This window comes from Cephus cinctus, unplaced genomic scaffold (assembly GCF_000341935.2).
Source record: "Cephus cinctus unplaced genomic scaffold, Ccin1 Ccin1_scaffold0837, whole genome shotgun sequence".
NCBI lineage: Eukaryota > Metazoa > Arthropoda > Insecta > Hymenoptera > Cephidae > Cephus > Cephus cinctus.
Genome location: NW_014333426.1, coordinates 245,400 through 258,774, shown reverse-complemented (window position 1 = coordinate 258,774; position 13,375 = coordinate 245,400). Strand labels below are relative to the sequence as shown.

Here is a 13,375-nt window from a genome sequence, read left to right as displayed (position 1 = left end):
GGGGGGGGGGGTTGGTATTTTCTATACGGTACGCGAGAGAAGGGTATTTTTTTTTGTTCGTCTTTGACTACCGCGGAAAGAATTCGTACGACTCGCGCCTAATAAAAAAAATACGATTTTTGAAAAAAACAAATGGAAAGACAAAACAAATCCCTTCACATTGAAATTCTCGGGTATGCTTACCGAGAGTCACGTGTGACTCACCGGGGATTCTGGCACGGGGTTGGTTTCCCGATGCTCCCAGAAGAAGCTGAGGAAGTAACTCACCCCCCAAGGCAAGGGAAGCAGCGTCAAGATTCGCGTCGCCTGTTGGCAGCGTCGGATTCGTGTAGTCCCTGGACTTGTCATTGTTGTACTTGATGTTGAGATTCTGCATTTTGCTATAGTCGATGCGCAGCGTGCAGCAGGAATTGTAGATATTCTGTCCATCGAGAGACTGTAAGAAGAATACAAAAGTTACAATAAATTTTCATTTGCATTAAAAACAAAAAAAAATAATAAAATAAAAACTTTTTTATCCAAAAAATATTCGCGTTACGTAAAATATCCGAATACAATATGACGGCACTCTTCGGGGGCATAAACTAAAAATGAACAAAAAACGTAAACACACACACCTATATATACACACAGTTAAAGTCAGAGGGTGGCCACTGGCGGTTAGAGTCTCCTATTTGATTTTCATTAAGAATTCACCGTAAATGCTGCAACAATGGCGTAGCCGCAGTCAGCCCCTCCGAAAAACGGTTTTGTTTGACTTACGTTACGCGTTTCATACGTCATGAGTTTCCGTTCTCTGAATGCGGCTTTATGCCCCGCACATATTTACCATACTAATGAATCTCGCACGTAATGACCATTTACCAAGAAATTTCATGGGGTACCATACAAAACTCAAGTATCCCCTCCTTCTGTACCCACGTTATGCCTCGAGTATACGAGAGTCGTCGGTTCTACCATACGTCACGCGGGACCTCGCTATTTGAGCTTGTGGTACACACCCCTGTTCATTAAATTAGTCGACGCACCCCCACTATTTTTAAACGTCCAATCTCGACCGCGTTGTTCATTTATCGAATTTCTTTTTAAACCGGAAGTGCAACCTCCTCAGGAGGATCGTATTGAGCCAGGAATTAATAAATAAACAAAAATTGATGACAGTTGCAGAAAATCGCTTATCACTGTAACGATAGTAGCATTAATTTACATGATAAAGAAAAACGTGTAAAAGAGATTTTTCATCATTGTTTATTTCTAAAGTATCAAGTACGTAGCGGGTAGTGCTCGTTACGTTCTTAGAATTCTTGGGGTTTATAAGAGAAGCAAAAAGAAAAAGATAGAAGTAACCAGTGACTTAACTAACAAGATAAGATATAAGCCAGTACGGCGTATACGAGTTGGATTAATCGAATTTCTAGGTAAATAGAGAAAAGAAAACGTAGAGTTAGAAAGTAACGCTGGTTACTTTCTCGGGGAAAAAGGATCTTGACAATTTTTTTTTTCAAAGACTTGCTCGTTCCTCCGACTGATACGCGAAGTAAATAAAAACGTTGGTACAACCATCTGCAAGACTCGGTAGAATACAGCCTATAGTGTTCGAGAATTCGTAAAAACAAATTACCACTCTAATAACCATACTTACGAATTTAGCTGTCTGAGCCGAAAGCATGTCAGGATACTGTATAAGAGCCTGGAAAGAGCCTGAAACAAAGGGAAAAAATTGTAAATTACAAAAGGCACTTTCCATCCGTCGGTAAGGCAATATCCTGCAGTACCATACAGTACAATAATACGATGCTATAGTAATACTACAAAACGTAGTTAAGGTACAGAGCTCAAAGTACAGGTAAGGGATGAATTTTCGAATCGGACCATATAGGGTGATCTTGATCTTGGTCTGGAAATTTCTTATTACCAAAGCGTACGAAGTCCACGTTGTATCAGACCTAACAGTGTATTTGCTATACTCAATGAAATGTATTCGTGACGAACGTAGCGGAGCGTCACGTAGACGTCCAGAGGACGTTGGTCCAGAGTGACTGTACTAGTAACTCGGTGCATTTGAAACATTGAAACGTAAGCGCATAGCTGTGTCATGGTATAAGGTTACCATTACCACATTATATGTATATAGTATACACAAATGCTTATATGGACCATACAAATACTTATATGAAGCACCCACATGCACCACGCTTTCACGTACTCTCTCGGCTTTCCGTAGGACATGAATACGTAACGTGTCTGCCGGGAGTTGTGGCAGCCACCCTTATTCACCTGGTAGTACCGCCTCTAACGGGTGACACGAGAGTTACAGCGTTCTTGGTTACGACAGTCAGTGAACCCGAATAAACGGACGTTTCCAGCCAGTTGTATGATTTTGATAAATCCACTTTTTTTTTTTTTTTTTTTTTCAGTACCCAAAAGTAAAGCCATTTGCTCCGCCACGGATGAACGAGTAAAAAGTACTTTTTCGAAAAGCTGTAAGAGCACTGAGTAACTACCAGGTTTTTAAATTTATTCTTATGAAAAAATTGTTATGGGGATCTTTAATGCTCGAGGGTGCTAATTACATTTTGTAATTGGGCTAGGTGCGATTTTACTTTTCAGACACCCCTTACGAGAGGGTTACACCGAGCAATATCGAAAGTACCAACAGTGGCAAGCGTGCAGCGTGAAGCTTGGCAAGGAGCATAAGGACGGGTACCAAAGTAACAAACTACCAAAGTGGTATAGTGGTATAGTGGTATAATGGCATACTAGCGTAGATGCGTTTCGTGTTGGAAGACTAGGAACTAGCTTGCTGGTTGGCTGGGTAACGGTACTTACTGTTCTTGGTGAATGTAACGATTTTCAGGACCTTGCCAAAACGTGTGAATATCTGGAAAAAAAAAGAAGAAAAATATGTAGACACATTATAGGATTTATGCGAATAACTATCGACCGTATAAAATAATATGACAATAATGTACTCTGTATCCTCGGGCGAGTCTCCTTTCCCTTGGCTCAATAACGAAATATAAAAATCGCCATTGAATTTCCCTATTCCTACGTAACAAAAGAAATAAAAATTATTTGTCTCTCGAGTACCTAACGGCTTTATTCCCAGTGCAATCTCGTTAAAACTATTAACAATTACTGTGATGGACGTCTATGCCCTATACCGGCGTCCCCACGTAGTAGAATGGACCGTTGAAAGCGACGGTTTCTATATCCACGTATACTACATGTATAGATATATAGCCACACTTATATTTCTCATCAACGAAATGTCCAACGGTGCTCCACGCAACATTTACAAACGTATCGCGTATCGTGACCACGGGTAATCATATACTATATGGCGGGCTTAAACGTGCATTGTCGTATTTGAGTAGAGCCGATGATCATATTATTGCCGCAAAGGCAAATATTTGTCCACTGCCTGTCGTTACGGCACGATGCCCAGAATACGTTTGCCGTCGGGGTTGGAGAGTAGAATGAGCGGGTGAGTGATTTGGGGATAAAGAGAGAAGCTGGATAGAAAGGGATAAAGAGACATATAAAAGGGGGGGGGGGGGGTAGGAGGAACGTGGGATTTGGTACAGCGCACAGCATCCATTGAAATTCTTGGGATACTTCGAATTGGAGCGAACCGAATATCGGGTTAATATTTAAATCTTTATCAGTAAATAAGAGTATGTTAAGAGATTTCCCGTTGATTAGCGGTTGTACAGAAACGGGGCATATTTTGAGTGGTTGTTTCTTGTTATCGGAATATAGTTATCTCAGATTTGTGGTTAGTAGAGATGCTTTTATGTGATTAAACGAAAATTTACAGAAAATTTTCGTAGCGGATGAAAGGACGTTTCTGATCGGAGTTCGTTATTCTATTGAAAAATCTATATCTGATGAATTTGTTCATTTTTTTTTTTCACTATAAAATTCCCTACGCCCTTTCCAATTATAAGTGCCCTTTTAATTAACGATCGAACAAATAACGTAGGCCATTAACGATATTGCCTGTTATTAAAGTAAACGTTGTCCCTTGTATGCCATATCCGAAATTCAAATAGTCCCGCCTTCCTAGCTACCAATCAGCGTCCCCCTCTTGCCGGGCTATCGTATTAACCACATAAATAGTGTTTAGCATCGACTAACGCCAAGATTCGCATCACCGTTACCAACTAAAGAAAACTGGAAAAAAAAAAACTGTTCCCTATAAGAAACGCAATTACGCATCGAAGGGTATCGATAATAAATTCGATTGATCAGATAAGATCTCACTGAAACGCGGTACCGAGTGAAAGAACGTAAGGGAGGAGAAATTGGCTCCACAAGAGCCGGGAGTACCAATCTCATACATTATACAGAGAGGTAAAATAAAACGTGGTAACAGAATATCCCCCGTGGGTTTATGGTAGCTGAGGTGGGCTGAGGAAATCTCTAGTGTATATTATTAAATTTCGAAATTTTCAAGCCACTCTTACGGACTAGCTATAACATATACCAAGTATCGAAATCCTGGTTCCGGAAGTATACATATACGAATGGGACAAATAGCGTGAGGGATTAAGGGTGTAAAGGGGGAGGGAGGGAGGGAGCGGGGGTCGGATCGCGTTACAAATGCGCGATCCGATTCAAATTGCGTTTTTATTTATTGGCTGAAATGGCGACAGGAACCACGTGAGCCAAACCACCCTGTACGTCATCATATCCACATCTGTATTGGAGCTACGACGACGTTTTCCTCTTCTCAGTAGCTTTCAGCAGTTTCTCCACATATGCCCGCATACGTGCACGTACATCGTCTCGTATAGACATATATACATCAATGCCAGGTTCCAACAGCCTCATTGTGTACTTTCGCAACAAATCCCACGGGAAATCAACCGTATACACGTATGAGGTGCACACGTGCTCTCGCGTGTGTCCACATACTCACCCGTGAGCCAAACTATCGTTAATATTTTATTTGCTAGCGTTTTATTGTGTCGTCGTCGTTTCCACTCCGCTTGCTGCTGCGGCAAACGGAGACGTTCTCTTGGACGAGCCAATGGCGCTTCAAGTAAGCGGTTCGTATGTGCACACTACATATGGAGTACATATGTGAATCGAAGGTAACGCACGCAGCCGGCAGACAATGCTGAATTTTTCGATCGAAGCTTACTTGGGAAATCTTATAAAAATTGAAGTTACGTCAAAGCCACCAATAGTGCCCACGTCACACGTGAAATTCGTGTCTAATGGAAACGACGTGTGTGAAAAATATCGATGAATTGACAAGGAATATGTGAATAGGTTTTCCGAAGGCAGTAAAATTATCCATGAAGCCGGGTTAATTTTCGTCCTGCACCACGCGTGCAGTGCAGACTGACGATCGGTTGGTCTAGCAACGCTCAACGGAGATACGTCGTTCAATGGAAATTAATGTGCATTATAATTTGCCAGACAGCCTTGTCACTCGTAACTGTCACTGCGGTAGGATCTGCTGCCTTTTCGTTTACGTATTCACGTGTGTTTCCGTATCTCGACGAGAGTAAATTCAGTGGGGACTGTTTTGAAGCATTTATTAGTACGACAGTAACCGACGCGGGTCGACCTCATATACAAATTACATAACGCAGAACACAGTTGCGCATGGCGTACAGTAACCGCATCAAGTACAATTTCAATGAACGCGATTACAATGCAAAACAAATTGTAGGTTAAGCGTACAGTCCCGTGACTGAAAGTAGGCTGGAGCGATCGGTCCCAAGGGAAACTTCAAGCCGCGTCCACAGGGACGATAAGCCTGTACGGGGATTGGTCAGGGCTGCGCTAACCGTCGTTATTGATTGGTGCAACAGTTATTAATTCGCACGTTCAATTATCGGCAAATCTACCGGAGCGCATGGAGCGTCGGAAGCGTCGAGCGTTTCGACGCTCGACACACGGCTGGACGATACAGGACGACAGAGGGCTAATGCAATAATAGGAAGTAATGGTAACGCGATTTTGCGAATCAAGTCCCCTTCCCTTATTCTTCGTGCTGGCCAATAGGACAGGAAGGGACCCACGCGCATATTCATTTCCGGTATTTGTCTTTCTGGGTATGGAAGGCATCGAGTCTAACCTCGCTTCAAGGTATAGAAGACATACCAAATGCTAATGGGGACTGACCATTAACGTACAGTTCGTTTCCGGTCGACGGAGTATCTAGTTACGGAGCAATTTAATCGGCAGAATTTCAATTCGTATTTATCGTAGTGGACGAACTAAATAAAATAACGAAAAATTATGCGCGTAGTAAATGCTTACTTTGTACCGAACGACCGTTAACGCTTCGACTGAGCTTCGAGTATTGTCGACCCTTAAAGCTTTTCGAATTTATTCGTCGCTTTGCTCTGGCACGGTGACCCTAGGAATTCTATACTATTAATGTGCACGAAGGGGAGCGGGAGGTGGTTTTGGTTTGGTACGTCGAAGAGCCGGACGCTTTCAAATCGTATTACCGTGGAATTTACATGGTGCGATCGAGCGTCATAGGCGAGTACGCTCGTTGCGGATTTGTTGTGTACAGATTTGTTCGAAACATTCCGTACGACGGTTCCATCCGGGAATTGAATTCATGTGAATTTCAATTTTATACCTATATCGTAAGTTTATTCTCCTTCCTTTTTCAAATTAATTAGTGATTTATCGATGTTCAAATTTTTCGATTAGCCTCTTGCAATGACAGACATCCGAAAGCAGGAGGTATCGGCGGAGCGATTACGGGTATATGTAAGGTGAATTTGGTAAGAGCGAGAGAGAGAGAAGGAAAAGGACGAAGAACGAAGTGAGTGTCCGCGAGAACGAACAACTGGAACGATCGAACCGGAACATTAGGCGTTCCGTCGTGTCTAGAGCTGCGCTGCTTTTCCATTAATCATAGAACAGCAGAAACATGTGATTAATGCTTGTGTTTTGTTCCCTTTTCTCGTGGCTCAACTCCGCCACTCTCCTTCCATACTCTTTGTCTCTGGCAAGGGGGCCTGCCTACACTGGTACAACCCACCATCTGCCACCATCATCATCATCATCACCACCACCACCATTTCTGGCACCTTCGACGCGACGGCAATGCGAATTCCAAAGGCAGCAGCGAGTTCCCTTTCATGCGTTTTGTTTCCGCGCGAAAGCAATTGGCTCCTCTCGTAAGGGTAGCTACTGGCTGTTAAGGGTGAGAGAGCCGAGTGTCTTACACAATCGTCATGGTATTGTCCCATTACTAAGACCCCCTTGGCCTTTCTATTCTGCGGCAAAATCGTAGTGGAAATAGGGCAAGCAAACTGCTGGACGATAAATTAAATGGGATTGGTAGGGAGGGGTAGGGCTGGTGGTAAGAAAGGTAGTCAAGAGATGGAGGGGGGGGGGGAGATGGGTAGCTCGTAGGGCAGATAGGTAAGTACTACTTACGAGTGGCTTGCATAGGGGTGTCTACGGTGATACATAATGTGACTACCTGTATCGGGGGTAGTTTCCCTGCAGGCGGATATATACAGCTTGGCTACGTATAACTATATGGACTAAGGGATGAATGAGCTGATTTACCCTGACAGTTTCAAGAGGATCTTCGGTCCCGGTTATGCGAGGTACTCTTGGAATGTGCCTACCCACAACATGGATTTGGGGTCGATGATACATTACGCTAAATTATCCTTCGTTATGCGAACGGCCATCAGGTTCGGTATAAACGGTGTAAGAGATGCGGGATTGGGTTTGCCGTGCACCACGTGCGTCGTCGTGACGCTGGGGTATAGAGGGAGAGGCTACGATGGCGCGAGAAGACGCTCTAGCATTTTGGAAGACGCACCGGGGACCTTAATAAGGCTAGATTTAGGGTGTCCCAGGTGCCGGCCAGCCACTCGCTATGTTTATGTCACCGAGGACTCAACCACCGTCCGCCCCTTTCGCTTCTTGCCGTCATCCCTATCCCCGTGTACAGACGCGACATAAATGTTAGAAGCACATTTCCGCTTCCAACGTTTTATGCCTATATTCTAGTAGGGGGGAGGACGGGGGGTGGTTGTCGCCCGACGCTCAGGGACCTTGTCCGGGTGGCGGGGACGCCGGTAATGCCTTTTATACAGGGGATGTTAGAAACGTATCGGAGAATGATTATAATGCCGGGAATAAGAAAAAAAAAAAAGAGCAAATCCTCGATGTTGATTTGGGGGAGGAAATATTGAAAAGTCCGTCACGATTATTTGGCGTCACGTGAATTTATATTTGATGTAATCTCATGTATTCCATTTACACTCTCTGTCTCCCTCACTCTCCGGTCTGCTCTGCATCTCCTTCTCACTCGCTCCCATCGTGTATTCACATTCGTTCTTCTTTGTACACTTTCATTTTAATGTACAGACACACGGGTTTGCATTTACAGTGGGCTGCTGGCGAGGTGCATCAAACAAAATGAAAAACAAGCAGGTACCCAGTTGGCTAATGGGTTTCCACGTCTCCCGGAGGATCGGCTAGTAACGCGAGGAGGGATGCTTCGCAGGACGGACGCCTGGCAAGTTGAGTGTGTAATTCCTTTGAATGAGTCATTAGGTAAACCATAGATGACTAATACGACCTTTGGCGAGCGGGAAATTTGAATTTTAAAATTTGTACCAAGCGACCAAACGATCGCCTTCCCTTCCTTGATAAACTTCTTAGCCTCACCTGGGGCTCCTGCTATTTCATAATATTAGCCGGCTGGAAGCTGGGCTTTAAAGGTGCCATTAAAATTTAAGGGTTACTCAAAAACCACTTACACTACTTTGCTTCTATTACAAAGTTTCGTTACTGCAAAACCTGATCGTCATTACGTGATACTTGCACACGCCATATCGCCATCTCTCTCGCTCCCGCACCTGAACTCCGTTAACACGACCACTAAATTTTGTCATATTCATTTCTTTCTCTTCGAGGACGCAAACTTTCCAGGTAAGCGAGGACGAGACTTTCCTTCAGCCTCGGCATTTAGCGCGAACGCCCGTCGTAAAGTTAAATCTCGAAAAAGATTTTAAGAAGAAAACACGACGATATAAATTAACGTTACGGCACCAGGGGGTTTAGAGAAACCCGGCTGGTTAATCAGAGCGTGACGCTCTCCGTGAGAGAAGCGAGTAAGGAGAATAGACGAGGGAAAAGTGGGAAAGAGAAGAAAGAGAGTCGGACCTAAAAGAAGGGAGAGAATAAAGGACAAGGACGGGACACAGAGGAATGTGAGAAAAGAGACAAATTAAGCCAAAGCAGACTGTATAATCGTCAAGACGTCGAGCATAAATTATTAAAATTCAAATTTCCCGGCAATTCAAATCCTTCAAGGACCGACCCCTTATCTCTCGGATCTACTTAACCTTCTGGCTGCGTGTAACACCGTAGTCCAATTTTCCTCTAAACTCACGTTACACGGCATACGTGCACCAGGTACCGTATTCCCCGAGGATGTTTTCACAACGTAGGATGAGGGTGGTTAAGTAGGATTAGGATTTCTCGATAATAATCCTTAGGTAAGGGAGACACGCCAGGCATTAGCCAGGACCAACTAGACTATATGTATTATGTTAGGTTGGGTTAGGCAGACTGCAACACGTCCTGTAGAACGTCCTCCCCGCAAAGTAGTCAAGTCCATCCTACAGGCCAGACCAAGAGAAAAGGTGGAGAAGGACACAGTCCAGGGAGAAAGGCAAGGATCAAAGGGATCTTCGGACCAGCACTACCAACTTAACTAGGAGCTTACGTCGACTAATCTTTCCAGCTGATTACATCTACCCACGGACACACGTTCCGGCCTTGTTTTAAGTCTACTTAGGCAACGGTGCACCGAAGACGTATTAAAACAGCCTCCAATGATGGGTCCGGCCAGGCTAAGCGTTGGACTTTTTTCTTTATACCATACCGATCCATTAACGGCTTACCCGTCTTCCGTATCTGATGCTTCCGTACTTGAGAAATCTCTGACCTTAGCTCCTCTCGTGATTTCATCTTGGCTCCTGGACCTGATTCTTAATTCCAGAGTACCATCAGTACCCGTTGAACTGAATCAACTTTTAAGCAGACACTTTGCAATTATCAAGTTGACGATACAAATTTCAATATCCAACAAAGCTATCAGTCGCATCGTGCCACGAGGTGTTAAAGAACGTATAAGGGTGGTGGGACGTGACGTAAACAGGTTATCCATTCGCCACACTGTGTATAAATATATTCATCAAGATATTGTCGTAGACTTCGGAGTTCGTACTGCTTCATGAGGGTAAGATCAGTTCCGGTTGGCGTATATTCGTGTAACGTTGAGCTGGATATTAAAAATGCATAGGCCACTCAACTCAAACCGGAAGCACTCCCGTTATCCTGTTATCCCAGAATCCTTTGGGATCCTCTCAACCCTCCCCCCTCCCCCCCATCACAATCCCACGCACATAATGATGGCTATAAATACTTATCCCGGTTGGCTAACTAACAAGCTCTGGCTGTTCCACATATTATACAGGCTCTTATGGAAAGCTGTTCATAAGTATAGATAGAGAGTATCCAGTGTTACTGCATTATATAAAGGCTTTATACGTTGTCTCTTAAGGGACGCCTCTAACCTAACCTGACCTATCAAATACCAGTTTGCGACATCGGTGGTCCTGTATTTTCTTTTACAGAACATGGGTAAGTAGAGATTCGGGGGAATCCCCGGAAATGAATTCATACAGGATTCTAGTAATACAGTGAAGGGATGAGGTCATTACAAATTACATCAAAGATAATGGAATAGTTGATAAGACAAACTCACCTGGTACAGTATGTCCAAGGAGATGGGATAGATCATGTGCTCGATGATGACTCTAAGGACGGTATTGGGACCTCCTTGGGTCTCACCTCCTTGACCTTGGCCACCTTGACCCTGCGCTGCCTGCAGCGCCGCCTGCGCATTCGTGTTCTGTAACAAAGTTACGTTAAAAGTTACAAATAGAAATTTTTTTTTTCGAATTTTTTCTTTAAATATTCTTTTTTCTTCCTTCATAATTTGTGTACTTTTTTTTCTTTTTTTTCTCCTTCTCTCTCTTTCTTCGTTCCTGTCTCATTCTCTCTGTAGCACGTTAAACGAGTACATTATTTTCTGACCTTGCCAGTTTTCTGCCATTTTACGAATTCAGCCAATCTTCCAAAGCCAAGACTCGCGACCGGCGCACGAAAGATCTTGTCGAAGGAAGCTGCTTTTCTCCAATTCATATTTCATTCATGCGAGAGAGAAAAAGGAGCTCGGCCAAATTCGCTGTTATCGGTAAGCTTATTTTTTTTTTCGAGAAGACGTATTTTTCAGGGAATCAAGTGAACGTCGAGTAGAGAACTCGGAGTAGAATGAAGATGAGAAATGAGCGAGCGAGAGAGAGAGAGAGAGAGAGAGAGAGAAATTTATATATAATATAAAGTTATTAGTTTAAAGAACAAAGAAAAATGAAGATGAGAAATGAGCGAGCGAGTAAGCTTATTTTTTTTTTCGAGAAGACGTATTTTTCAGGGAATCAAGTGAACGTCGAGTAGAGAACTCGGAGTAGAATGAAGATGAGAAATGAGCGAGCGAGAGAGAGAGAGAGAGAGAGAGAGAGAAATTTATATATAATATAAAGTTATTAGTTTAAAGAACAAAGAAAAAAAGCAATTACATTATGCGATAATAATAATAAATTATCAACTAATTCATCGCTAACTAATTTTTGCACTATCGAGCCACGTACAGAGGCAACGGTATTCACAAAGTGAATTATAATTGATACCCGTTATCACTGAGCATTAACAAGACTGAGCCGGTACGCAACTAAACGAGTGGGTAAAACGTGCAACTAAGCGAACAGCCTGCTGGGGGGGCTAAGTATTCAAATTGGAAGCATATTAAGCGTAAAAACGACGGCTATTATACTTTATAAGTAAGAGTAATAGCCAGGGACAATATTGGGTTATTAAACTAAACCGCGCGAGTCGCTACGGAGATGGGCCTACGCCCTGCGTTGTTACGTTGTTAGGTATAAGGTGCCACCCTAGGGAAAGCAGGTATAGGTGCTCGCGCCCGTAAGTAGAAGGAGGGAGAGCCGAACGTTTGTTTTGCGAAATAAAAGAGCCGCTATGGCGATCGTTATTTTCCACGACTCGAACTGCCCGTAATACCGGGCAAAAGCAGCAGCTTCCTGAGATTGCAAAATCTTCGGTGTTTCCTGCTCTCCTTTGTTAGGCATAAGCACTCCAAAAAAGAAGTGTATATATATATATATATACATTCTTAGGATAATGAGAGACGGTAGGGGTGTTACGCTCATTACCGGAATACAGTAGGGACCCTTATCGTACTTCGTACAAGGGTGAATATCTAATAGGGGGCGAAAATAGGAAGGATTCCGTAAACGAGCATTTTCGCCGATCCACGCTAATTACGCTGCCAAATAGAACCGCGTGGCGGCGCCACCGTCGCCGCACAACGGGCAAGAGAAATATCGCCTGGAAACTTTCAATTAGAATATCTTGCAGTGTCCAAATTGAAAATCAACTTTCGACCCAGTGTCTCCAGCTTGTAGTTTTAAAGTAGGTATTCGATTTAGACTTCAATTTTCTACATGCTTCAATATATTAGTACTGTATTTATCATACGTAGACGTACACGTGCGCATCCAGCATTTCAATGAATAAATTTGAAAATTTCCGATAAATGGAAACTATGTCCACTGATGGTTATTCGTCCAACGAATCGAGAGGGAACTTGGGTATAAACTTCATGGCTTCTCCAGTAGGTACGTCAATACGAAACGCGTAGATGCATTTGCTACCAGGCTGGTAAGAGGTCGAGTGAAAATAACGATGGGAAATATGCAGGACGGCTGAGGGATGAAGAGGAATGACGAAAGTAAATGAGCGAGGGAGCAAGTACAAGATACAACGTAGGAGAGGGACGAAATGAAGGAGATACGAACATGAGTAATAGGCATTAATTAACCTAACGAAACTGTGGTGCGCTGTCGTAAGGAGATTCGTGAGTTAACCATGAAGGGGGAATACGGGGTGGAGGGAGGATTTTCGCCGCCAAAATATATACACAGGTACAAGTACCTGGAAATGGATAGAATTTACTTGAAATTGCCCCCGCGGGGTGTCTCATTCCCGAAAGCATCTTCCGTCATTTCGATCCGTCAGGTGCGTCGGGAAGCGTCGCCACGTCGAGATTAACTGACTCGCCGTCTGATACGACGCAGGCTGCGACGGTTCCACGTGGAGGGATCGACGGATAAAAAGTGGAAGGGGGAGGAGAAAGAGGGGGCGGGGGGGTTGAGTAAATCATGTACCCGGATGAGCATCGAAACATGACGGTATGACGGTGGGGGGGAAGGGGGGGGGTGAAGAA

The 13,375-nt window shown here is 43.7% G+C and overlaps 1 protein-coding gene across 1 annotated transcript in view; it reads right to left on the bottom strand.

Annotated features, from left to right (window-relative positions):
* Nucleotides 1–13,375, bottom strand: part of LOC107270791 (polypyrimidine tract-binding protein 1) — a gene marked incomplete at its 3' end in the record, with an annotated part of 203,739 nt that overhangs the window by 538 nt on the left and 189,826 nt on the right. The window contains exons 7-10 of the mRNA XM_025088108.1: nucleotides 10,778–10,924; nucleotides 2,830–2,881; nucleotides 1,643–1,701; nucleotides 205–436 (exon numbers count right to left, since the gene is read on the bottom strand). Of these exons, the coding sequence (XP_024943876.1) occupies nucleotides 205–436; nucleotides 1,643–1,701; nucleotides 2,830–2,881; nucleotides 10,778–10,924 (490 nt within the window). The remainder of the gene's footprint in view (nucleotides 1–204; nucleotides 437–1,642; nucleotides 1,702–2,829; nucleotides 2,882–10,777; nucleotides 10,925–13,375) is intronic.